The sequence below is a fragment of the Calonectris borealis genome, chromosome 5 (genome assembly GCF_964195595.1).
Source record: "Calonectris borealis chromosome 5, bCalBor7.hap1.2, whole genome shotgun sequence".
Lineage (NCBI taxonomy): Eukaryota > Metazoa > Chordata > Aves > Procellariiformes > Procellariidae > Calonectris > Calonectris borealis.
The window spans coordinates 24,549,354-24,576,110 of NC_134316.1; the positions used below are offsets into that span (position 1 = coordinate 24,549,354).

Genomic DNA, 26,757 nt, shown 5'->3' on the forward strand with positions numbered 1-26,757 from the left:
GAATAGTTTCAGAGGCCAGCTCTTTCATGGGGCAAAATACTCAGGGGACAGTATCACTCACTCAGCTACTTATAACATGAAAAGTGATAATTATTGCCATGACTACCAGAAAGTACTACCAAAAAAAAATACCGTCAAAGAGAGCAGAGATCACAAGGAAGAAAATTATGGCAAGAGCTTTCTGTTACATATTTATGAAAATGGCATAGCTGCTGAGCAGTGTCAGGAAGAGAATTAAGTAACTGCTTGAACTGCTCAAAGGTTGATAACAGAAGCTGTAATCACTGCCACCTGTAAAAAGTCTCTCTCCTTCCATCCTATTGAAGTCTTTAGCACGGCTGGACCATAGCTTATGTGCTGACAGCAGCCAGGTGTGCACAGATATCAGTGACTGATTGCAGCTCTCATCCTAAATGCTTCTTCTGCCAAGCTGTTGAAGCAATCGTAATTAAATTACTCACTAGAGACCTAGCTGCATTTTGGGGATCACAAAAGGATAAAATTGGCTAGCTTTCACAATTGAAAAAAAGGAAACACTTTTCTGTTAGGGCACCTTGAGAAGTTGAAAGGTGCAGAAGAAGCAACTCCAAAAAGTGCCTGTCACTCAAATTCCCTTTTTCTCACCCAAAACAGGGACACTCAAATTCCTTCCCCTGATGTTGACAACACTACCCATTCCCAGATAACCCCTAAAGGGAACATGGGGCAAGCAAGCTCTTGATCTGCAGCCTGATCTGATGTTTTACAGCTGTTATTCAAAGGAGAGGAAATGCCTTTCAGTACGCAGAAAAGCAACAAGCATTCTTAAATCACTCAAGTGCTAAAGCAATTATGTAGCGGGTTATTACTAAGCATCAGAAAAGCGCATGGTGCTTTAATAAGAAGTAGCACTAGGTCCTTGCCCTAAAGATGTTACAGTTCTTGGAGTTGCAGCGCAAATGAAAGTAAACAGTGGTAAGAAGGGTAAAAGCAGGGTTCACAACTCAAATCACAATGGTACAATTTACATCATCTTCCCTCCCTTTTTACCCCAATTCTCAGAGCATAAGGTCATTCAGAGACAGAAGACACCAAAGGCTTAGGGTAGCAACTGAAAATGAGCCATCAGCCAGAAAACACTAGTTATAGTAAAGGGTACGTAAAAGAGCACTGAATAAGTGAGGACAAAGCATAAGGAGGGAAGTAAGAAGTAGGCAGGGTGCCTGACCTGCTGTAATGAAATATGATTCACTCAAGATAAATCAGAGGTGACTCCTGCTTCATGTAGGGCGGATGTCTCTGTAGTATCAAAGGCAAATCCCTAAGCGTGCTGATATTTAAACAGCTGACTGGTTTAGCCATGCATGACTAATGAAGTCTATGCAGATTTATTTTCTACACACTATCAACCTCTTGCTCTCTGACTCAATAAGTGATAAGCTGGGCACATTAGAAATGAATGGGTGATAATTAAACATGAACAATGAAGAGGGTTTCTGTAAGTAAATCAAGCTGAGCATGCTGGCATTGACATTAAGGGAGGTCATGAAGTCTGGACAAAAATTGGCCCAGATGGTGAAAAACACAAAATACTGAGGGAGAGGGAATAGGGTCCATCTGCCAACTGGGGGTCTGAATCCTGCCACAGAGATATCTGTAACTGCTCAGTGGTGCAGACAAAACAAGTGTGGAGTGCAAATAGCTCATGAGCACATCAGAATAAAGCCATCACCATAAAGTAACAGTTACTACTTTAGCCAAAAAGTAACAGTTACTACTTTAGCCGTTTGCCCTGCCAGCAGTCTCTTCTAATGATTATTCTGCCATGCTATTTAAGCAGGGGCGAGGGAAGCTGGTTCTGCCACTGCCTTTTTGCAACTTAGTCTACAGACTATGCTCCAGAACCATCAATCCACTTAGGTACTCATACACTTACTTACATAGAGGGGGAAAAAAGGCAGGGCATTAGTGGAAGAGGGAGGGGTCTGCTCTGACAACCCTGGCATCTCACCTACAACACACACATGGCAGAGAGGCCAGCTTCAGTCTTCCTCATTCAATCCAAAATGCTCTGTGCTTTACTCTAAAGTATTAGTCTTAGACTTGTTCTGCTAACTTTGACATCCTTCCTTTTAAGTAAAGGGAAAAAAAGGATTTTGGCTAGTGAGTAAGCCTCACTCACTATGATTACAGAACTGAAGCTATCAAAAGCTCTTCCTGTGATACTGCTAAATTAGTGAACAAAAGTGCAAAGTCACCATGACTCCCTTTCCCTCTAATCCTTCCCTCCTCCAATGCGGAAAGACAATAGAAGCATATAGGTTATGCGTCACATGGAAAGGGATCTTCGAAGAAAAATATAACATTGCGCAAAAAGAACAACAGCCCTGTATATTACCTCTCCCCCAGACAAAAAACAAGCACCACTTAACCAAACAATCACATTAGAAGGTTAGAGGATTGCTCTGCTTATCAACAGGCTCTTTGAAAAGCATGCAGACTGGAAGCATATGAAGATATACACACAAGAGGGCAGACAAACATGGGCTGCCTTTTCTTTTTACCAATCAAATGGAAAACTTGTTTTTAAACCAGGTGGATATTACAACCCAGAGTTTATAAATAAATTAATAAATAATCCCCCTAAAAAGCCAATCAATAGTCAGCAGATGAACTTAACAATTGTTTGAATAACAACAAAAAGCTGTTTGAAAAAGTGCTTTATCCTCTGCTTGCACTAGCCATTGCTGCAGGTTATTGATCTTTTACAGACAAACAGCCTCCATTAATACATACTTGTGTTAGCCTGGCAATTTCTCCTGGAAAGCCTGACCCTCAGTGTTACTCATCTGCATGAGGCACTGAGTAACAAGCAGTGTTTTCTATGATCTAGTTTGACATACACATACTGTTCCCATTAGCTAGATTGCCGAAGCCTATTTTTTATGCATTCTCTCTGTGCAGAAAAGAAAATGCTGTTGTTTGACCAGATAGACAAGAACATGAACAAGTTAAAGAATCTGTAAAGCTGTTCACAGGACAACAATTTAAATACATGCCGCATCTCAGGTAACTTGGAGTCTTTAACGACCATGTTTTCATCTTGCATCATGGTGAAGAACAGTAACAGGATAGAGTTCACCACAGATGCAAGACGCTTCATTAACATTGTGGGTTAACTTCTAATTCTGATACCTTATCTGCTCAAAGTTACACATTTGAACAGTCTAAGCAACAGTTTGGCATGCCAAGGTTGTTTAATAGTCCTAAGTATCAATTGCAGTATATTAATGCTGATTTCCTATATCTTAGAGTAACAAACAAATTCTGAAAATGGGTTGAAAGCCCAGATTTATTGAATGTGATGCTGGACTGATTAAAACATCTCTAAAGATTGAAGAATGAGGAACCACTTCAAAAAATGAAGAACAGATCTTAAATGGCAAGGAGAATGGAACCAGCATATCCCGAATAGTACCATTGCTTCTATTTCTACCTTTCTTTATAGGTGTTAGTACTGGCTAGTATGCAGGGCAAACCTTTAAATTCATTTTTGTACAACAGACCTTCTGAAATAAATTTGAGGCAGGGAGTGTCTGTGGTTTTTTGTTGTTGTTTTTGGTTTTTTTGTTTTGTTTTTTTTTTTTTTTTTTTTTTTTTTTTTAACACTGGTATGAGAAATTATACAACTCAAAGCATATAAAAACTGAATTTATGCCCCCATAGCTTCCATTAATTTCTTATTCTGAGGAATCTTGACTCCTACAGTGTAAAGAACACCTAAAACAGAGCTACACAATAACAGCTAAAAATTAAGGTTGCATCATCATTTCCACTAGGAATTTAAACCCTTGTCTTGTTAAACAACACTAGTGAATGTAAAAACGTCTATAGATGTACAATATGCATTGCTGCTACCTGTGCTTCTCGTTCACCTTTGAGAAACAGTGGTTCCAAGCCAGTTGCATCTGAATTGGGAAGCTTGATGGCCCAGTGCTGGGACAAAAATTAAAAAGCAAAAACATATTGGTGCACCAAGCTTTCTTGAGTATTGATAAGACTGAACGACTTTGCAAAGTTTACACTAGCAAATAACAAATCACAGTTACCAACAGTTAATTGGGGATTATCTAGAGAGATAATAAAAAATAATTGAAGAGAACACCAGGCATGCCATTTATCTATCTTGGAGACACTGAAATATTCTGCATCAAACACATGGAAACACAAATTTTCCAGTGTGGATGCTTGAGTTGATTAACAGAAATGGAAAGACAAAATATATGCAGTAAGTTCTCTTTTTGCTACCGTTTCCATTGTGTAAATCTAGACCTGTTCTATTGACTTCAATATTCCATATTTACATCAGTGGGAGACCACAATTTGCTCATAAAATAGAAATAGCCACCTACTAAATTAATAGAATTAGACTCCTGTGGCAAAAAAAAAGTTCTACCAAAGAGCCTGATGCATTTCTAAATAATAGCAAGGCTTCAGGTTACACAGAAGTTATCTCCCCCTACCATTACTTGCACTAAAATCCAATCTAAAGAACATTTAATTCAATTAACATACAAGTGCCTGTACATCTATTAGTCTTAGGTATAATAGCAACCATATCTAACAGATAGGAACAGCAAGGAAGCCGCCTCCCTCTCCACAACACTTCATAACTTCATCAGGCAACCTTCACCAGGAGTAAAACTATGTCTCCAATGTCCTGATACATGGCAAAGACTAAAAAAGACACAAAAACATGTTATACGCGCTTTTTGAAGATCCTGGCTGAAGTCTCATTGTGTTCCAGGAGGACTCCACACGAGTTACCTTTCCAGACCATTTTGAAACCCACATCCTCCTGTGAGCATTTCTAAATCACCAGCCAGGCCTGACACTGGGAGGCAGGCTACTACATTGCCCACATGTATATCAAACCCCCTTCTCTGCTCTACACGGTTTCCAGCTGCCAGCTCTACAAACCAGCAAAGAATCCCCAATTACAATCACTGGAATCTCACTTCCTGACACTTCAGAGCCTGCTCTAAGTCATTAGCAACGGCATAACAAGGGTACTATGACATTCTGGAGCTGTGAAGCCCAGCACATTAGAAACAAAACCGACAGTATCAATAATGTCTTCAGAGATTTCCTGGACATGTACTTAAATGCAGCCCAACAGGATTTGAAGTAGCGTTTCTTTTACACAACAGGTTTATAATGTGCTATGCTTAGCAAGTCTAAACTGAATGATCGAACAAGTAGTGCGAGAATGGGAAACTAGGCATCCAATTGACAAAAGCAAACCAAAACAAAAATGCAGAAAATCAGAGCCAAATCTTGTGGCTCCAATATGAAATGTTTCTTCTGGACCCAAAGGAGTCATTCTGGATTCCCAAACAACCCAAAACCAGATGTGGCATTACAGCCTATAAATCTGCGTCTGTAGTACTCTTCTTACACAAAGAAACCTGTCAAAGTACGAATGCTCATAGGCCTTTCCAATATCTATTTGGGAGAACTATGGTGAGAGAAAGGGGAGACCAACACAGATAACACCACATTTTCTGAATGACTCAGAAAAGCAGGCTTTTTGGCCTTCAGCAGAAACAGACTGTCACCACGTGTTAAACAGCTTGTCATATGTGCCATCAATTCAGCCACATCTCAAACTTCTTCAGGAAAGGTTGCAGATATGGCAGTGCTGTGGCACCAATAGTGCATGGACCTTGCTGGTACCACTAATAAACTCTACAGGAAATACCCTTAATGAAAAGCAGCAGCTTGTGAGATGTAGATGGTCAGAGTGGACTGTAAGAGTCTTTTCTGGTCTTAAAATTTACACGCACAATGAACCAAATGATTGAAGCCTACTCTTATGGTTACTACGGCACTCATACTGTGCTCCTTTGTTCCCTGCCTCGGAGCGGGAAGGGAGAAGAGGACTAACTGTCACCTTAAATAACAGAAGTGGGGGAAGAGAGTAGAGCTGAACTGATCTGCTCCCTCCAGGAAGGAGCAAAGACCATATCAGGATGAGCAGAGGCAATATCTGAAAGCTGATTATCTGCCCCCTAAAAGAAGACTTCAGGGTTTTGTTCAATTATTTTATCAGAGTTCTTAATAGTAATTGGCCAAGAAGAACATCCAATGTTTTGAGATGAAGCAAATCAACATGCCAAGGAGCACAACACTGTTGCTGTATGTTTAATTGACCACTTGGTTTTAACTGAACATTCTAGCAAACAGTACCCAATTTTTCATCTTAGCATACAGCTAGTAATTCAGTAGAAGACAATTTAGAACACTGCTCAGCAGTTTCACATGGATTTCATGTCTTTGTCACCAAGGTTTGAGTGAAAACCTCAAAGCATAATTCAGTACACAAAACCTAGTCAGTTTGTACCTATGGAGGTATTATACACAATATATACAAGTCATTCCTGGTTTCCCTAAATCAGGAATTCTATTAACATCAATTACCGTCATCAGTCTGGTTGAGTTAGCTTTTAAAAAGAAGCAAAAAAAAAAAAAAAAAAGACATACCGAACTGATATTTTCATTTTAACAATTAAAAAAAATAACCTGCTGTATGCTTCAAAGAAACTTTCCAGGAAACAAAGTTTGGCTTTGACACTGGCAAAGTTGTATTTCGATTGAAAGTAAAACTAATCATGTGTTCTCTGTGCTCCCATCTGTCAGAACTCACAGCTCACCAATCCAATGGAAAAGCCTACTTACGGTCATTACACTGGCTCCCAGAATATGAAGTCATGGAGCAATCACAGGTGAAGCCTTCCCATTGCTGATTACAGATGCCCTGATTCGCACAGGAATCTTCCTGGCAGGTAGTGCTCGGTCCTGGAGAAGGGATGACAAGAAAAGGGTGAAACAAAGCTGAGAGAATCATTTTAGTCAGGCCCACAAAAGCTCCAATTCATTGTTACCATTACCATCAGGATCCTCATGCAGAAGAGAAAAAGCACTAACCAAACACTTTTCCATTCTTGGACATGCAAGAAACTCAAGTAAAAAGAGCACAAAGACAACTGTACGCTCCACGACAAAACAGCAAACTGTAACACAGAGCAAGGAGAAAGAGTGAACAGCAACATATTCCCTCTTAGGCAGGCCCAACTCATATGTTCAGTGCTTGCTCAAAGAAATTTACTATAAAATATGATGTGATGCAAGGACAACAAACACTGCCAGGTTGTCATGCTTCTCTGGAAGTTTGATCCCCTTTGCAGAAATGAAGGCTAAGAAATGGACTCATGAACAATGCTTCATCCTACCCAAAGAACCCTGATATGTGGATTCAAACTGAAGTTTTGAAGCCTCAGTTGGCTTTGCTTTATAGGTTAAGGAAAAACAAACAAACAAAACCCCAAAGACTCTGACCAGTCCCATTACATAGGTTCCTCTGGAAACATGTCAATAAAGTCCTCAGAAGGGCATAACATTAGTCCACGACACTTCTTTATTCTGGACTGGTTTCCACAGCCTTTGGGGGAAACAGAGAAAGAAGCAGCCACTACTAACAGAACAGCCTTTCATTGTTCTATGATTTGGAGCTAACAGTTGCTATCCAACTCAGATAAACCTTGCAAAGACACAACCGAAGCAACAAGTAAAAAGTGATCTTCAAATCAGGGGGACTCTGAATAACAGCTAGTATGTCATCCAGAAGGAAATAGCTGGATTGTGAATCACCTGAGAGCAGATGTGAAGTTGCAGGCCATGGATTATAAGAACATGAGTTTAGAAGTTACTTCCTGGGAAAGTATTTTATCTTCAGCATTCTAGACAAAGGTATGCCGCTCCTATTGTGCAGCAATTCAAATAAAACGTACAATTATAGTTGACATACCTACTATTCTATATTCTGCACTTGTTGGAAAAGAAGAAGAAACAAAAGAAATAGAGTAGATAATAGAGGATCAATTGGCTAGACTGCCTGAGATAAGTTTGTTAACCACTTCCACTCTAGGACAATAGCATAAGGATAAAGCAACAACTGTTCTACCCATCCCAGCATCTTCCATCACAGTCTTTGTTAGCAACAGCAATTCCATGAGGCTCACCCTACTCTTCATCCTTACCTCTTCATCACATCAGCAGCACCATCTGTACTTTATAGATAAGATAGGACACACTAAAGCAGAGACAGCATTTTCAAATATTTTAACCCAAAATGAAACCCCTCAACCTCCATCTGACACCACCCCCAGTGATTTCACTGAATCCCACAGTTATATAGCATCTTTGATATTCAGATTGTGCATCTGGGCACTTCCACATCTACGAGCCTTTGTAGAACCCACATCTAACTGGAAGCTCGCTGTCATGCCATGATTCTCCCAACAATTCAAAAACCAAGCCAGGAATGGACCCGTATAGCTCTGATGCAGAGCTCCTGCTCTTCCCAACAGATCATCTGTCCCCACTGCAAGAACAGAATGGGTGAATTCCGGTAGCTTTTTAGCTATCTGTGTTTCTTTACATCTCTCCTGCAATGAGAAGGAACATGTGACTATCCGTAGGCAGAGTGTTTAACTGAACATTAACAAAAACTTGAGTTTCTTCCTTGATCTGTTATACTGCTAAAAAAGCAAAACCAAAAACCTCTAGATAGAAGTGTAAATGCAGATAACAAAAGGAGACAACAAAATCCCTGAAAGAAAATTCACCTATTTAAAAGAGGCAGCAGCAGCAGCCACAGCAAGAAAAACGTGTGTTACCATACTGAAAGAAAGTTGAGCAGCATTTTTCAATACTGTTCTCCTCCCTCCGCCTCTTCTTCCCACCCACCTGACTCTCATTTGCAGCTGTATGAATCCCAGAGGTCTCACTGGCACAGCCTGAAGTTAACAGATCACTTCTAGGATTACAACAGTGCTGACAGAATTTACAGTGTGGGCTGGTAGGCACATGTATGTACACACTTCTCTCCTGCCTTTACTTATAAAAGACATGGATATAACTATATAGATACACACGCATCAGGTTGGGGTCTGACACTTGCTTCAGACTTACTCTGGCCCAGCAAAAGAAGGGATGACATTTAACAATCTGAAATAGAACGTTAGTTGTCATTTTGGCGAAAATATCTGAGTTACCTGAGGATAAGGAATAAGGAATTGATACCTCTCCTTACTATTCCGTTATCTAACCTCTAACCCTAAATCCTAGAGGTATAAACAAGCAAGTTATATATATTTAAAAAATAAAACCAGAAAGCAATTGTGACTCTATGCAAACTTGCTACAGCATCGACTGTAAACACCATTACACAGAAGCAAAGAAGAACAGCATTTTCAATGACAATAATTCTCCTCTCTTCCTACACTCTTCAGAGAACACTTTAATCAGTAACTGGCCTCGATGATGGACATCATCTAATGGGGATATCCTTTGCCTAGGTGCCACAAGAGAAAGGACCAGTACTCTACTCAAGGAATAAGACTGCATGAAACCTTGTATCTGTGGCTTGAGGTGCTCATAGTGAGAGAGTCCAGAGAGCCAAAGGACTTGAAGTCATGACCAGTATTGTCGTTTCTGAGTTGTATTTTACAGAAACCAACTGTGAAGATGGATCAGTACTTTCAAAGCAGACAGAGAAAAAAAAAGAAAAAGAAAAAAAACCACAATGATTAGGAATTTTGAAAGCCTGACAATATCACAAGGAAGCTCGAAGCTTGATATGCTGTCTTTATAGTCACTTGTGACAGCACAGCATACATGCTGGGTATTACGCTTTGCCTCACTCCTTAGCACTATGGGCCATTTGCATGGTAAAAGGATCTTTGGCTCTGGGAGTTCATCTACTCCTGCAGCTTACAGTCCTTGCCTGATGTTATAATCCTCCATCTGTAGCAACAGAATTTTGTTCAGAGCAACTAACAGGGATGTCACAGGGGATTAGGATTTTGGATTAGGGAGCAAAGTGACAGAAGCACAGGAAGGCTTATAAAACATGAAGAATGATACCACGCACATGCCCTTTAGTGCTAACGAACAAGGAAACAGAAGATGACAAACAATTTATATATACAGCAGTAGAATTGGTTCTAAAATACCAATGCCATCAGGGTTCAGGTCTAATTTTAATCTCATTCCTTTGGCAACACTTACAGCAGTCAAAGTATTTAAAAGCAAAGTTTCAGAACTAGTCTTCACATAATAATCTGAAAAACATCTGATAAATCACACTGTACTTTTAATTAGTAAAATATCCATGCTGACTTTAATTTTCTCCTTATATTTCCAACACCCTGACGACACTTGCTATTCCCGTTGAGTGCATTGTTGTTCAAAGGCCTTGGTTTTGTTGTCTGTTTGTAGCTGGGCTCAGCGCATTGTTGTCTTCATGCCACATGCAGAATGGAAACGGGATTGAGTGGGCAGTAGATACAGAATAAAAGGGGAGAAGTCCCCAGTGCAGAAAAGTATCCCTGCTAGCAAAAGCATGACTTGCTCTGTCTCCTCCTGTCCAGACTAAGCCTACCGACAGAGGTGGCTCCTTAGGAATATGAGATGGCAACGCAGAATTCTTCAACAATGTCCACTTGATCTTTATTTCTGCATCTCTAATTTTTATTGGAACAGCTCAGTATCTGAGGACTTGCAGGATCTGAGATCTTGTTGGGTCTCCGTCCCTGGGAAGGAGTCCAGTATTACACTTTTCTTCCAAGTTACCTAGCTAGATGTATGATTTGCTTATTAGTTTTATCACTATTGTGTAAGTATTTGAAGAAAATCACCTTAGAAAAGTACAGTAGCCAGATCTCTTATCCATACTCTTCTTGGAAAAATTACTTTGTCTCCCTACTCTTTCCTGCAATTTCGGCTGTATGGTAGGTTTCTCTGCCCTGAAACTAAAAAATTTGAATTCTACTGCTGCACGTTGCTAAAACTGCCATGTTTCATCCCACAGGTGGGCGCGTTTCACTGGCAAGAGAAGTCATTCCTGCTGTGTTATTTGAAAGCTCTTTGCAGAGAAAGGAACTTTAGGAATAAAAGACAGTATTGTGTTTATCATTCTTCCGAGTTACATGCAGAATCAGTTTCTTTATACAACAGCTGCAGGATTACAACACAACTGCCTCGTGCTTTGATCATAACTAGCAATAAGCATTAAGTTAAGCAAACCATTCTTGGTCTTGCACATAACACCTTCCTTCACACATCGAAAATTCACTCCTATTCAAAGGAATCTACCATTTGTGTTAACTTTATTTTCTCAGTAAGATGCAGATCTGCAACAGGCAAGGTTCAATGGCATCACAGGTCCATTTTCACTCTCCATCTCCCTAAATATTCCCATCTTTTTTCCTTGTACCTTCAAAGAGGTTAGGAAGAGATAGGAAAGTAACACACGCAAGACATCTTTCCTGTCTTTGCAGAATAAGGTGCTTCTTTTGTCCTATAAATTCCTAATGCCATCAAGCACTGAAATATCTCTACCACTACCAGTCAGACGTTATGATGGGCAATTTACATCTATGATAAATCTACAATCTACTTCTGTCAGCACTGCTCTTTCATAGCCAGCGATAGTCTGCTTTCTTTAATTCAATGTGCAGGCCCAGTACAGCTCAGAAGGGCTTCAGGTCTTGGAAACCATGTGCACTAGGCAGAATATAAACCTGTTCCAGGACTCGCTCTTAGTGCAGGTTAAGAAGGAAATTAAGTTAATCCAGCTAAGTTTTCCAATTTTAGAATAATTTGGAAAAAATTATTTTTTCTGAGTAAAAAGTGACCAAAATTGAGACTGAATCTCATGGAGCTGTCACTTCACTGGATGGACCATATCTCATATGCTGTAACTGTCAAATACCAATGGTGGCATGCTGACTCCTACTTTGCACAAATGTAAGAAACTAAAGTATAGTCAAGGTTCAGTGCATGATTCAGAAAGTTAGATCCTGTATTTTGAGTCACAGGTGGTAGAAAGCAGGAATATCACACAGTAACTTTAACTTAGCAAACTAGAAAATCCCTTTTTGTTTTTTGATTCAAGGACTGCAAGGCCAGCTCTTTGAGCTCTCTCAGTTCCAGATTTTGTTCAGAACTCATCACCCCTTTCATCACCTAAATAAGGTTAGACATCTGGCAGGTTCCATATTTAAAGTTACCCATTATCAGAAATAACTCAAAAGCCAGCATTCTACAGTCCTCTGAAAATACAGCCATTTATTCCAGTGCCTCAACAGAACCTGAATTCTTCATTCACCTGACGTCAGTTGTGACACCGAGTCCTTCTGTTCCAAATACGTGGCTGGTCTAAAAGTTTCAGGGACTGAGACTAATTAAAATAACAAATATGCAAGTCTCCCCAGGAAAGCACGTTTACCTCAAGGTGACAGAAGAAGGGAATCAGCAGCAATGCCAATCCACAGAGGACGGGTCTACAAGGTGGTGGGGGTTTTTCCCCTCCATGAAACCTGGCATATACCTATCTTCCTCCCTCTTGTCACCCTGCCACTCTCCATCTCTAAACAACCTAAGAGGTCTTGAGCAAAGTGCTCATACACATACTGGTGAGGGAAGAACAAAAAAAAAACCACCCAACCATACAACAAAAAGTCAACTGCATAAAAGGGAGTATGCCTGGACCTGAGATGTGACAAGGGACAGGGAGATGCAAATGAAGTAGAGGAAGTAAACAGTATTCAGACATTCAGACACAGAAACTAAAAGCAGAAAGAAAAAACTGAAAGGGCTGTATGTGAACAAGAAAAATACAGTCAACTTTCAAAACACCCTTCCCCACTGCAAATCACAGCAGTACGAAAGTACCAGGCCTCATGGCCTATTCTGAAACAGCCAAACCTATTTAGCAAAGGTTGGTTTCCTGAAAAGCCAATAATCCACATTACATACTCAAGACAAATGTTTCCCCTTAGGCTTCAATGTGATCACGTCTCCATCTGAAGGGCAAATATTCCTAAAGGATTAAGACCTCTGTAACAATATGAGCTTGAGCTGGAATAATCTTCACAGCTGTGACACGCCTTTAGGTTTTGAGGACTCTGGAAATATCAAAAGAACAAACAAGTCTGTCTGTTCCGGGACTTCTTCATGCTGCATCCACTTCAATGGACTCCAAAAAAAATTGAGCAGGAACTCCTGGGCATGTATTCTGAATTCTGGTGGACACACAAGTGACTAGAGAGAACAACAGTGGTTGTGGCCAGAGAGACACGATACTTGCTGATGTCTAATGCAAGTCCCAAATTCCCCACCACAGTTTGAATGGATGGCACAGAACACCTAAAGCTATTTACACCCCAGTGTACTTCCAGGATGCTTTCTCCTCACATCAGTCCCCGCCCACATATCCTTCCTATTCTTTCAATCTCATCCTTTACCACTTTCATTTACATAAACTTCAGAAATCCGCTAGAGGCAGCACCTGATACTCTCTAAATCCCTAACCTCCGAAAGACAGAGTATTTTGACTTTTTACAGCTGGGAATAGGCCAGAGATGCCAACAAAATGTGGTTGCAGTCAGATGCTCCACATCCATAGAGCACAATACATCACACTAACTTCTGCCTACCTCTAGGCTGTCAAATCTTTCAGATTCGATGTTTCATATACATCCAATGGCTGAAATTATCTCAGGCTGTCAGTATCTTTACCTCTTGGGTAAGAGGGTGCCTCCTATATGCTTCTGTCTATTAACAACTGCTACAGTGATAAACTATATCCATTAAAATTTCCTTGGTTCCTCCAAATATATTTTTTTCTTTTTCTACTGAGCCGTAGAATGCCAAACTCTACCTACCTGCTAGCAGTGAGGAGGTTGCAGAGAGAAGTCCCGAAGGGATCAAAAGGGACTTCAGGGCACTGGGGCGATTGGTGGAACGATCTGAAGCACAGGTAGTGTTTTTCTCAATCCCTTCAGTAGCAGGGAAGAATACTGAAGGGAACAGGAAAACATACCTGATCAACACGTGGCTTAGGGGCTGGTGCCATCGGTGGAATTTTGATTCTTTGATCATGGGGAGGTTTACACAGCCCCAGGCCTGCTGGTGACAGATGGATTTCAGCTGTCTCACAGGGGGAAAAGGATTCTTATGAGTTGGCGAGGCTCATCGAGAGGGCTTTAAACTAGGTTCGAAGGGGGAAGGGGATAAAACCAGGCTCACTAGAGAAGAGTCTAGGGGTAGCACGCCAATGTTGGGGGAGAAATCGGCGGCCCAGCTCAAGTGCATCTACGCCAATGCATGCAGCATGGGGCAGCAAACAGGAGGAGCTGGAAGCCATTGTGCAGCGGGGTAGCTATGACTTAGTCGCCATCACAGAAATGTGGTGGGATGAGTCTCATGATTGGAGTGTTGCAATGGATGGCTATAAGCTCTTCAGAAGGGACAGGCGAGGAAGGAGAGGCGGTGGGGTGGCCCTGCATGTAAGGAGGTGCTTCAATTGTCTAGCGCTCAATGATAGTGATGATACGGTCGAGTGCTTGTGGGTAAGGATAAAGGGGAAGGCCAACAAGGCAGATATCCTGCTGGGAGTCTGTTAAAGACCACCCAACCAGGATGAAGAGGCAGATGAAGCATTCTACAAGCAGATGGCAGAAGTCTCCCAGTCGCTAGCCCTTGTTCTCGTGGGGGACTTCAACTTTCTGGACGTCTGCTGGAAATACCACACAGCAGAGAGGAAGCAGTCGAGGAGGTTCCTGGAGTGTGTGGAGGATAACTTCCTGACGCAGCTGGTAAGCGAGCCTACCACAGGAGGTGCCTCGCTTGACCTGCTGTTTACAAATAGAGAAGGACTGGTGGGAGATGTGGTGGTCGGAGGCCGGCTTGGGCTTAGCGACCATGAAATGGTAGAATTCTCGATACTTGGTGAAGTAAGGAGGGGGGCCAGCAAAACCGCTACCATGGACTTCCGGAGGGCGGACTTTGGCCTGCTCAGGACACTGGTCGAGAGGGTCCCTTGGGAGACAGTCCTGAAGGGCAAAGGGGTCCAGGAAGGCTGGACGTTCTTCAAGAAGGAAGTCTTAAAGGCGCAGGAGCGGGCTGTCCCCATGTGCCGCAAGAAGAACGGGCGGGGAAGACGACTGGCCTGGCTGAACGGGGAGCTCTGGCTGGGACTCAGGGAAAAAAGGAGAGTTTATCACTTGTGGAAGAAGGGGCAGGCAACTCAAGAAGAGTACAGGGATGTCATTAGGTCATGCAGAGAGGAAATTAGAAAGGCAAAAGCCCAGCTAGAACTCAACCTGGCCACTGTCATGAGAGACAACAAAAAATGTTTTCACAAATATATTAACGACAAAAAGAAAGCCAAGGAGAATCTCCATCCTTTATTGGATGCCAGGGGGAACATTGCCACCGAGGATGAGGAAAAGGCTGAGGTACTTAATGCCTTCTTTGCCTCAGTCTTTAATAGTCAGAGTGGTTATCCTCAGGGTATTCAGCCCCCTGAGCTGGAAGACAGGGACGGCGAGCAGGATAAACCCCCCAAAATCCAAGAGGAAGCAGTTAACGATGTGCTACACCACCTGGACGCTCACAAGTCTGTGGGGCCAGAGGGGATCCACCCGAGGGTACTGAGGGAGCTGGCGGAGGAGCTTGCCAAGCCACTCTCCATCATTTATCAGCAGTCCTGGTTAACTGGGGAGGTCCCGGACAACTGGAGGCTTGCCAATGTGATGCCCATCTACAAGAAGGGCCAGAAGGAGGATCCTGGGAACTACAGGCTCGTCAGTCTGACCTCGGTGCCGGGGAAGATTATGGAGCAGTTCATCTTGAGGGCGCTTACAAGCCATGTCTGGGACAACCAGGGGATCAGGCCCAGCCAGCACGGGTTCATGGAAGGCAGGTCCTGCTTGACCAACCTGATCTCCTTCTATGACCAGGTGACCCACCTCGTGGATGAGGGAAAGGCTGTGGATGTGGTCTACCTGGACTTCAGTAAAGCCTTTGACACTGTCTCCCACAGCATTCTCCTAGAGAAGCTGGCAGCTCACAGCCTAGACAGGTGCACTCTTTGCTGGGTAAAAAACTGGCTGGACGGCTGAGCCCAGAGAGTTGTGGTGAACGGAGTTAAATCCAGTTGGCGGCCGGTCACGAGCGGTGTTCCCCAGGGCTCAGTACTGGGGCCGGTCCTGTTCAATATCTTTATCAACGATCTGGATGAGGGGATCGAGTGCTCCCTCAGTAAGTTTGCAGACGACACCAAGTTGGGCGGGAGTGTTGATCTGCTGGAGGGTAGGAAGGCTCTGCAGAGGGACCTGGACAGGCTGGATCGATGGGCCGAGGCCAACTGTATGAGGTTCAACAAGGCCAAGTGCCAGGTCCTGCACTTCAGCCACAACAACCCCAGGCAACGCTACAGCCTTAGGGCAGAGTGGCTGGAAAGCTGCCCGGAGGAAAAGGACCTAGGGGTGCTGGCTGACAGCCGGCTGAACATGAGCCAGCAGCGTGCCCAAGTGGCCAAGGCGGCCAACAGCATCCTGGCCTGTATCAGAAATAGTGTGGCCAGCAGGAGTAGGGAGGTAATCGTACCCCCATACTCGGCACTGGTGAGGCCACACCTGGAATACTGGGTTCAGTTTTCGGCCCCTCACTACAAGAAAGACATGGAGGTGCTGGAGCGTGTCCAGAGAAGGGCAATGAAGCTGGTGAAGGGCCTGGAGCACATGTCTTATGAGGAGCGGCTGAGGGAACTGGGACTGTTTAGCTTGGAGAAGAGGAGGCTGAGGGAAGACCTCATCTCGCTCTACAACTACCTGAAAGGAGGTTGTAGCGAGGTGGGTATTGGTCTTTTCTCCCAAGTAACAAGTGATAGGACGAGAGGAAATGGCCTCAAGTTGCGCCAAGGGAGGTTTAGATTGGACATTAGGAGAAATTTCTTTACTGAAAGAGTGGTCAGGCCTTGGAACAGGCTGCCCAGGGAAGTGGTGGAGTCACCATCCCTGGAAGTATTTAAAAGACGTGTAGATGAGGCGCTTAGGGACATGGTTTAGTGGGCATGGTGGTGTTGAGTTTATGGTCTTAGAGGTCTTTTCCAACCTTAATGATTCAGATGATATTCTGAAGCCAAAGTAATTGCTACCTGCTACACCTGGAATACAGAACAGGAATGTTTTAATTTGAAAGTTGCATCTATTGCATTAGATCAGGTCAGCAATGTCACCAGGTCTTCACAGTAAACACAGTGAACAGAAAAGGAGTTTATGAAGCTCATGATTAAAGCCACAAAAACTTAATTCCAGTGATACATAAAATGTTGGGAAGTCTTGTCTCTATCTCAGAATGTGAAACAGGAACACTCTACATGTTTTCTCCCATAACAAAGTCTTAGACTAAACTTGTGGCTTAGACACAAAATTTCAAGGTGATTAAGATGATACCGTAACAGATACCATCTGTGGCTTCAGGACTGTTAAACAGAGACACATTGTTCAATGCCTCTGACTTGCCCTTATACCTGAGGCCATTCTCTCCTTTTCCATTAAAAAAAGAGGAGTTTTCTTAAACTTCCACAACATTAAGGAAGAAATTAATTTGTACTCTCTATTGCAGCCTCTCTAGATGAGTTGGGAAGTATACTTTCACTTATCATGTTTAAAGGGATAGACTTCCAACACCATGGAAAACATGTCTCCGATTATACAAGTATCCAAGTCCTATTAATTTCTAATAAGCAGGTTTCCTCACTTATGTCCTAGGGAAATATGGTATTTGTGTGTAATTGTACCATTAATCCTTCCTTCATTTTATGTCTCCTAAGAATTAGCCTTCATCAAATTGGTTTTCTGTCAGCACTCTTTACCCCATCATCTCTCTGTAATTGAAGTAGTATGTTCTCAGTTACTATCTGGCCTGTCCTCTTTGAGCCATCTTCCTTGGTTTCTCCCGGTTTTTCCCCCCTTTTCTACTGAAGCTACTCTCAGTCTCTTTAATGGCTTTCATTTGAGTAGCTTTATTATTTTAACACCATCCACATAGTCCTCAACCTTTTGGCAACCTCAAACATCATTGATTGATGTCTTTTTATTTAGCAGGCAATAGTAATAAAAGATATCAGTAAGAATTTCACGTGAGGATCACCATCTTTAAAGAGCTTTCTAAAAAATCAGAGACATTCTAGTAAAAGGTTCTAAAAAAGACCTATCAGAGGTAAAAAAATTAGCAGGTACAAAAGGATCAGGCATGACCACTTACATGTTTGATCAATTATGGCTTGTAAAATGCTGTCTAACTACTAAGGGAATTCGTAGTTAATAGATTTTTTTTTTTAACTGAAATTCTAGAAAGTTATTTCTGTGGGTTTTCTTTCAAAGTCTAAGTTAAAAAAGTAGCTTTTACCTCCTGGTCTCACTCCTTAAGATCAGTACTGAAGAATCCAAGTCAGCTTTTTGTTTTGTAAAGCTCTGAGGGCCTTCTATGTCTCTATACACAGCAGCTATTTGCCTGAACAATCATTAGGCATTTCAGGAAATCAACCTGTGCTCTTATAGATATTCAGAGATTGATACAGTCAAACCTCCCAGGTCAACAAAAACACCTCCATTGTTCGCCATGTCCTTCTTCAACACAGATATGCCCTCCAGAGGGACTGGGGTTTGTCATTCTGTTCCTGTCTCAGAGGTGTGACTGCATCCAGTAAAAGGCACCAAATGTTACATAAAAGCATCTTTCAGTTCAAACCAGTAATGGGGAAGAAGAACCTTCTCTACCTTGCAGGTCAGCTTTGGTCAACTCAACTTTGTTAGCAAAAAATAAAAAACAAAACAAACAAAAAAAAAACAAAACAGAAAAAGCAAAAACAATAAACAACAGGTTAGTATAAAGGCAGATAAACCAGGGTCACATCACTTTAAATAAATAAAAGCAATTGGTATAACCATGACAGCCAACGTGCATAATCAATACATGCAGGAATGACGGTATAAGCAACAAGGACGTAGAGAGACATGGCTACCTCAACCCAACCAAGCAACAGGTAACAAAACCACATACAAGAGAGAGGAAATGCACTTCATTCACACACACCTGAGGTCACAGAATTTACAGACAATAGAAAGAGAAGGAGAAAAAAAATCATCACATTCTTAACACCCATCTCTCAGCATTTACTGATAATTTAAGAGAGATTTTGTCTCATTTGAGAAATACTTAGAATCTATTTAAGTAAAAAATCTATTTGACTTTCAGCACATTAGTCAAGAATATTTTTCTTTTGTTTCTACGTCCAGGCTCTAGATCTGAACTTAAATATTCTGTCTCTCATAAAAGCACAGATTACCCTGGCTTTTTGTCCAAAGTGGATTTAATGCCAGAAAACCATAGGGGACTGATAACTCTGGAAGATGACAACCTCTGTTTATCCCAAGAACTGAACTTGACACTGGATGTAAAGTGACAGTAAAACCTTGCCCCCTCACAAGCTGTTGCCTGCTCATGGATTTCAACACATCCTTAAGAAAACTTGCATCAACAGGCAAAGACACAGCTTAGGCTTTAGACCCAGATAATCTTTGTCAATCTCAGAGCAATCAACAGAAATTACAGTAGTACAAGCTCACTTTTTCACCTAGGTGGGAATGATATTATCTGTGGTCAAATCATAGTCCACATGGCAAAAGAGAATCATAAATCTACCAAGTCTGACTGACTGAAGTTCCAAGTACACTTTCTGAAAATTGCAAAGCATAAAAAAGCAAAACAAAACAATACCACTGATGCTCTTCAATTTAGGCACCGGATATCTTTTTTTTTTTTTTTTTAAATGGAGTCCAGTTCACAAAGAAGCCACATAGATTTTTGATGCATTATACCTTGATTCTAAGTTTTCTCTTTCAGCATGGAAAAAGCAGAGGACAAAGATGGGAGTACAGGCAGCAGCTCCTGAATCCCTTGCCCCTGAAGGTTACATATTTCTATTATACAGCACAAAGGGAACAACAAAACACCAAATCACTGACCTCATTGCTCAAAAGATGGGTGTTTAAGAAGTGCATACTCACCTTTATAACCTTCTGTTCTTAAAAAGTTCTAATATCACAGCTGATTTTGAAGAGAGATTGGTAGCTCTCCCTTTCTCCCATTGTCTGCTTTTACATTTACAATGAATAAATTAGAACTGGCATGTACGGATGCCATTTCCTGTGGTTCCTATGAATTTTAACGTTTTGAATCTTTGCTATTGTTTTACAGCCCACAAATGATTCAAGATGGCAATTACCTTCCCTTTTGAGCTAGTCAAATTTTTCTTCCCACTTCTGGAACTGCTCTACTACATAGAGCCATAAACAAAATGCAAAAGAAAGGGGAAGGAATGGAAAGAGGAGGAGGATGTACTTCCCCATGCATCTTCTTCAACGCGTATTCTAATAAAGTAATTTCTGTGTAACAAACAAGCACTTTTCCTAACCGCCCTGCTCCTCGTCTTTTTTGTAGCTGAGCTGGAGCAAAGCTTATATTTGTTCCATAATTCCAATAGCATTGTGACAACAGAATACAAAAGCATAAAGAACAGGAGAGCTGTCAAACCATCATGGAGTAAATTAACGCTCCTCTCCTCAATGGACAACCTTTGATTCCACAGAGAAAGTGAAGTATCACCAGATTTGAAGTTTCACTACTGAGCAGATGAAGGGTGAAATCCTTTCTGACATTATCCTGCTGTGAGATTTTAAGCATGAGATTAGATTTTCTTTTTTCCATATACTGCTTAGTATGCAAAATGTGTTTCTGATTATCCAGCCTGTATGTGTCATTGATGCACCAGTGAATTCCAAAGGTTAACTATATTATTTCATGGAAAGTGGCACAAGATTATGGTTTTACTGCAGGATCTGGAAGAAGATTAAATTAGGACAAAAAAAAAAGGCCCAAAACATCTGGAACAGTGTCAGGCAGTTTAATAATAATCACTCTCCTTTGTGAGAAGCTGTTATCAGTGGAACAGGTGAGGAAAGGTGAAGAAGAGAGGAAGAAGCCACATCTCTAAAGCACATAGAAAACTGCCTTGTAGGAGAAATACAATGTTCTTTAACCACTGCTGTTAGGTTTGTTTGGCTGGGGGCAGGATGGGGTGAACTTGAATATTTAGAACACGCAGCTGAATTTCAGATAGCTCTAGTGCCCATGGTAAGCAACTTAAGGATGTCCAAATAAAGGAAAGGAAAACACAGGAGAACAGATGGCAAATTAATAAAGAGGTGAAAAAACACCCCAAATGCAGGAAGTACTCATTAATATTTAGGGCAACATCTTTAAACTCCACAAAAGGTTGGACATCTGCTTAACTTCTTCCGGGATCGGTGAGGAAAAGCAGTGAGTCACTCAGTCTTGACTTTTGTGGATGGAATAAACTGATCCATTCATCTAGCAGTAAGACCAGGAATGAGGTGCTCAGCAAAAAGAATTGATTTTAGAAGTCTAGAATCAAGGAGGAGCTGATCTGAAGTTTAAATTGGTTTACTTTCAAGGAGGGAAAGAAGGTCACTTAGAACAACTTCTTCCATCCTCCAACTCTTGCACACACACCACAGTGCAGACATCTTTTCTCTCAAGCTGTGTATATCTGACATAGAAATAGAAATAGCCTGTATCACTCAAACTCAGGAACTGTATAAAAATTTCCAACCACAGCCCATAGGCTGCTGAGCTGGAGACAACCAGGTCATGATAGAGGGCTTCTTTTCCTCAGTTTCTAATGCTTTGCTCATCTCTAGGGGCCTCCACTCACTACTTCAAAGTGTTCTGGAAGACATAGTTGAATTTCATACTCTCATCACAAATAGGTGAATACCATGCACCTATTTTACGGGAGGGGAGAGCAAGACCCAAAGTAGGTGGCAGACTTGACTGCAAGCTTCCAGTAGAAGTGAGCCCCCAACATGAAGTCCTTTCCAAGAATTGACTTTGTCTCTTCAGAGTGTTCAGTAGCCTGACCCAACACTGACACAAGGACCATTTAAGTCTTAACCTCTTCCCTACTTTTTGTACTTTTTCTCTCAGGCCCTCTCACCAAACCCTTTTTTTGGGTGGTGGCAGGGGGAAGGGCCTTCTTGTTACATAAGAGATGGTCATGAAAGCTGCAGTCAGCACGAGCACTAAAGATACTCTGTGGAAAATGAATAAATATATTGGTATAATGTCATTATCCTGAAACTTCATTCTTCTCACAGTTGTGTGTAGCACATCAACCCAGAACAGATTTTACACATCAGGCAGCAAAAAGGTTTCTGGCTTTCTTGAATACCTTCCAGAGAAACACAAGCTGCCACTACAGATCTGATCAGACCTTCAAGATCAGTGAAGAGCTGCCTGTTGTTTCCAAAAAATCAGAAATGCAGGAACTGCAAAAGAGCAATAACCCAGACCACCACACACAAAAAAGAGGGTGTGTGTCGTGTGGAGCTTTAACTCCACGGGCTCATTTGACATTTCAGAGACTGTCAAGTTCTCTTCTTCCAGATAATCACCCACAAAATTCTTTGCCAAAAGCAATGGTCCTACAGGACACATCAAAACACAAAACAGGTCAATGTGGCAGCTATCATCTTGTCCAGCACAGTGGTGATTCAGCGGCAGACTTCAAAAGCTGAAACTTTAAGTTTGTACAGCACACAAGGAAGCTGCATAATGCAAAAGGATGCTGACACTTCAGCTGACAAACAGGATAAAGAGGTTACTTAGCTGTACTATCCTAAACAAATCCCACCATAGATAATTTAAAGAAATTATAAGAATAAAAGTGATAGGCAATCAGAGATGAAGTAATTCTTGCCTTAGGTCTTGAACTGCCTTTTTTTTTTTTTAGCACTACCATACACTATTAAACACCAGCTAATTTCAGTCTCCAGGATGCCTGCATTTCAGTTGACTCCTATATATGGCCTAAGAATGCTTTGGGACTATCCCAGTCATAAAGAAAAAGCTCTCACATAAATGTAATTTATACTGAAAGTGCTTCCTGCTCCTGCTCAAATAAGAGCACTGCCTTACCCATCACTGGAACACAGCTAAACGTATAATGTTATAGGTTTGTGCTTTGGTGCACAGCAAGGCTGAATTACGCTTGAGCACATAACAGGGACAATGTCGCCAAGGAAGTTCAATGTCTTGCTCAAACCAATTCAAAGGAGGTGGTGGTGGAATCAAGACAATAAGAATGTTATTTTCCTATTAAAACTTGTGAATCTTAATTGGTAGTATGGAATAGGGTACTGAAACACATGAATAGAGAGAACAAATGCAAACAGGATGCAATGATGTCACCCATTTGTAGTGGTATTGGTCTGGTCTTAGGTGGGACAGTGCTGCCTCCTGACCTACATTTCACTACTCTCCAGGCTTCCTTCCTCCCCACATCCTTTGATTCTGTCCCGAGATCAAACTGACAGTTTCAGAGAAAACAGCTGCCACCTTGTAATCTCCTCTGCTTCTGAAAGCAAAGCCGCAACAAGAGACAAGCATTAGCAGAAATCTCTCTCACACCACATTTAGAAGGCAAGATTCACATGTGGGGATGGAATGACATTTCTTTAAGCATGCATTTTCTCATTATGTATGTGGTCCCACTGCCCTTCGTGATGAAATAAGGACATGTCCTGCAAATCAACACACAGCACAACTATTCATGCAAAAAGCCTGCAATTGTTTATTACAAATATTTAAACATCAGACAGCAAGAACTGCTTGGGACTTCGGCCCTTAAAAACATTGTTAAGACTGCACCCAAGAACACTTCAGATGGTCCTTAAATAAGGACCGAACATGCTTAGATATTTTCTTTCCTTAGAGAAAGATCAAGCAAGATCAAGTTCTTCCAAAGGCAGAATGAGGGCCATCATTGACCTTCCCACCCAGTTTTTTTAGGTCTGTCTCCAACTTTGAATCTTGTTTGAAGGGGTTTAGAAAAGAAGGGGAGTTCACATTCCTGACATTTCTAAGACTGAACCAATCTCCACATTCAGGCAGCAGCTGTGCTGGTACCAGACTGGCACACAGACAAAGTTAAGTGCCACGTTACGTGTTTTGGGAGCGGCACTGACATTACACAACCTCAGTAATAGGACACTAAATCAAAGAACTACACTGGGTACAGGAGAATGAAACACTATTGCTCTAATAATGGTGCAGAGTCTTCTGGGAAAGCATCATGACTCTGTTCCTGAGCCACACACAGAACAACAGGTTAGTTCAGGTCCTCTGAAGGAGAAGAGCTAGTAGAGATAACATGCAAGCTATATAGCCAACAGATTAAGCTAATTTTAAATAGAAGAATTACCAGAAATCACTAATATTAAGGAATAGCTTTCCGTGCACCAAGGATAATCAGAAAAGACATTTTCAAAAAAACCCCAAATGCATTTTTTTTCCTTGAACCTTGTAAACAACAACATAGAGAAGGTGCACTTTTGGCATTTTGGCTCTGCCACAAATGGGCAAAGCCACAAGTTCTGCTACACTATGCTCATTTCCACAAGGAACAATGTTGTTAACAGACACTATTAAATACAGCAGAAAGAAAAAAGAACAGCTGTGCAGCACTCACCAATGCTGTGAAATTGGAGTTGACATTGAGTGAGCTCTTGTGACAGGACACAAAATTCTCACAAACCAGAGTATTATTGTGGGAGTGTGGAAGAAGGACTGAGGCACAGGAGCTCCCAGCCAACCAGAACACTGGGAGACAAGGAAGGGATCAAATTTATTGGACTGCCAATTTGGTGTTTCATGACTACTCAAAGATAGCACTAAGATGATACTTTCAATCCTAAGAACGGTCAGTCTCGACAAGTGGCAAGTCTTCAACATGATGTAACCTGTAACCTTGACACAGTAGGGAAACACCATCAAGGAGTAATTTCACTTTGTGAAGTCCTGTCTTGAAGGATCAGTTCGGGACATACATCTTCTTAGCAAACATGCATACCAGACAATTTAATGATAAAACTATCTTCCTCTAGTGACTGATAACCAACCCAGCAGACTGGTATTCAGTGGAGGTAGACATAATGGTGATTTTCCTTTAACCCAGCCAGCAAAACTTTGGGTTTTTTGATGGTAAGTATCCCAAGTGCTTTGGGAATCGATGCTATATGCATGTTACTGAGTCAGTGCTGCTGATGTCAATATTGTTTTAATCAATGGGAGCTTAGGAGGAACAGTAAATTATTTAAAGAAGCTTCAAGAAATCACTACTATTTACATGCTTCAAAAAGTCACCCACATCCCATTTGTTTCTAAACTGGCTGGAAAAGAGAAACTACAGAAGAGAAAGGTTTTCCAGACATCAGAGACAATGCCCCCAGTGCTTTCATTGGAGGCCCACTTCCTGAAAAAGGAACTCCTGTTTTCGTCTGATCTTCACCCTTCAGTTCCCTCTACCTTCCATTTCCCCTGCCTCTACTTGGTCTTCAAAATACTTACTTCTGTGGATCCCAAAAAAGAGTGCTCTGAAGCATAAGTGAATTGAAGGCTCGAAAGTATTTTAAGAGTACTGTAATGTTAATAAACCACTCTGAGAAAAGTACTAGTAAATAATAGTCCATCCGCAGTACCATCCTTTCCACTACTGGAGGTACCACCTCATAGGGGATGGAGTATGCAAGAGAACAACTCCTAAGCCACTCGCAGAAGCTAGCTATCCTTAAGCTGCATTTGGGACCATTTGGAAGACGTAAGTGTAGTGAAGGAAGTCACAATGAAAGCAAACTAATGAAATGGACAGTAATGTGGACAAGTAGGTGCACAGAGGGCAGCAATGAAGTAAGAGGGGAGTGCTTGAGAGGAGAACTTCTCTGAAATCAATTATACCTTCGCATCCGCGCTCAATCTGCCCACTGCGGTGCAGAGCGTCATTGATTAGATCAGGCAGACGCCCATTTAAGTCCACAGATGCTAGACAGCCCTGAAATCCATCACGTGAGGCCACTAGCTTCGGAAGGTTGCTATACATGCCTTGAGCTAGGCCAGCAATGTAGAGATCACCTAGAGGAGAAAGGGGCAAACATACAAAAAGGACGAAGTTACATACCTTCTAGAGTGGCTTCCCCCCTCCCAACAAGAATATAGCAAGCTGAACAGCTGCTTAGAAAAAGTTAAAAGCAGAGCAAGATATTGTGCAAGAAGTCATTTCTGTCTCCTTTACTACAAAAAAAAAAACCCCAACCAACCACCACCAAACAACAAAAAACACCCAAAACAAAACCTAATATACCCACACCGAAAAAACCCAGTTGAAATTGCATCTTAACCGGGAAAAACCATAGGATGACAATCAGTTTCTGAAAAAGCAAAATATGCAAACTGTTCTGCTACAGGAAGTTGCCAAACAGAAAAAGAGAAAAATGAAATTGAAAGCCAAAATCCGCAAATTCCAGATTTACTATTCTGTAATGCACAGTTCCTGCAAGCTTTCTCTTGCTTACTGGTTCAGCCCTGCAAGAATAAAGAGGAGAACTGTCAGTCTTGTAGAATTTACCTTTAAGATCCAGATTTTTGGCACCATTGATAACCTGAGTGACCACCTTCGTGTCCACTTTTAGGCTGTGTGTGTTACTGTTATCTCTGGTGATGACGACATTGTGCCATTGGTTGTCGTTAAGAGGACGATCACTATTGCCTTTGATAACATTAGGTCCGTTTCCAAGGTCAAACACATAGTGGATATACCTGTAAACATAGCAAGAACTAGTTAAAATTGTGTAAGAACTCCAGCGTTACTGACCCTTATTCTAGCCAGAGTTGATAAATTAACTCTCAAAAGTCATGAAGGGAAGGATCTCTGGGTTAGAAAGTTCT

At 41.7% G+C, this 26,757-nt stretch overlaps 1 protein-coding gene across 1 annotated transcript in view; it reads right to left on the bottom strand.

Annotated features, from left to right (window-relative positions):
• LOC142082818 (neurexin-3) overlaps positions 1-26,757 on the bottom strand; it is a 487,905-nt gene that overhangs the window by 156,858 nt on the left and 304,290 nt on the right. The window contains exons 9-11 of the mRNA XM_075151407.1: positions 26,438-26,628; positions 25,771-25,944; positions 6,718-6,837 (exon numbers count right to left, since the gene is read on the bottom strand). Coding sequence (XP_075007508.1) covers positions 6,718-6,837; positions 25,771-25,944; positions 26,438-26,628 — 485 coding nt within the window. The remainder of the gene's footprint in view (positions 1-6,717; positions 6,838-25,770; positions 25,945-26,437; positions 26,629-26,757) is intronic.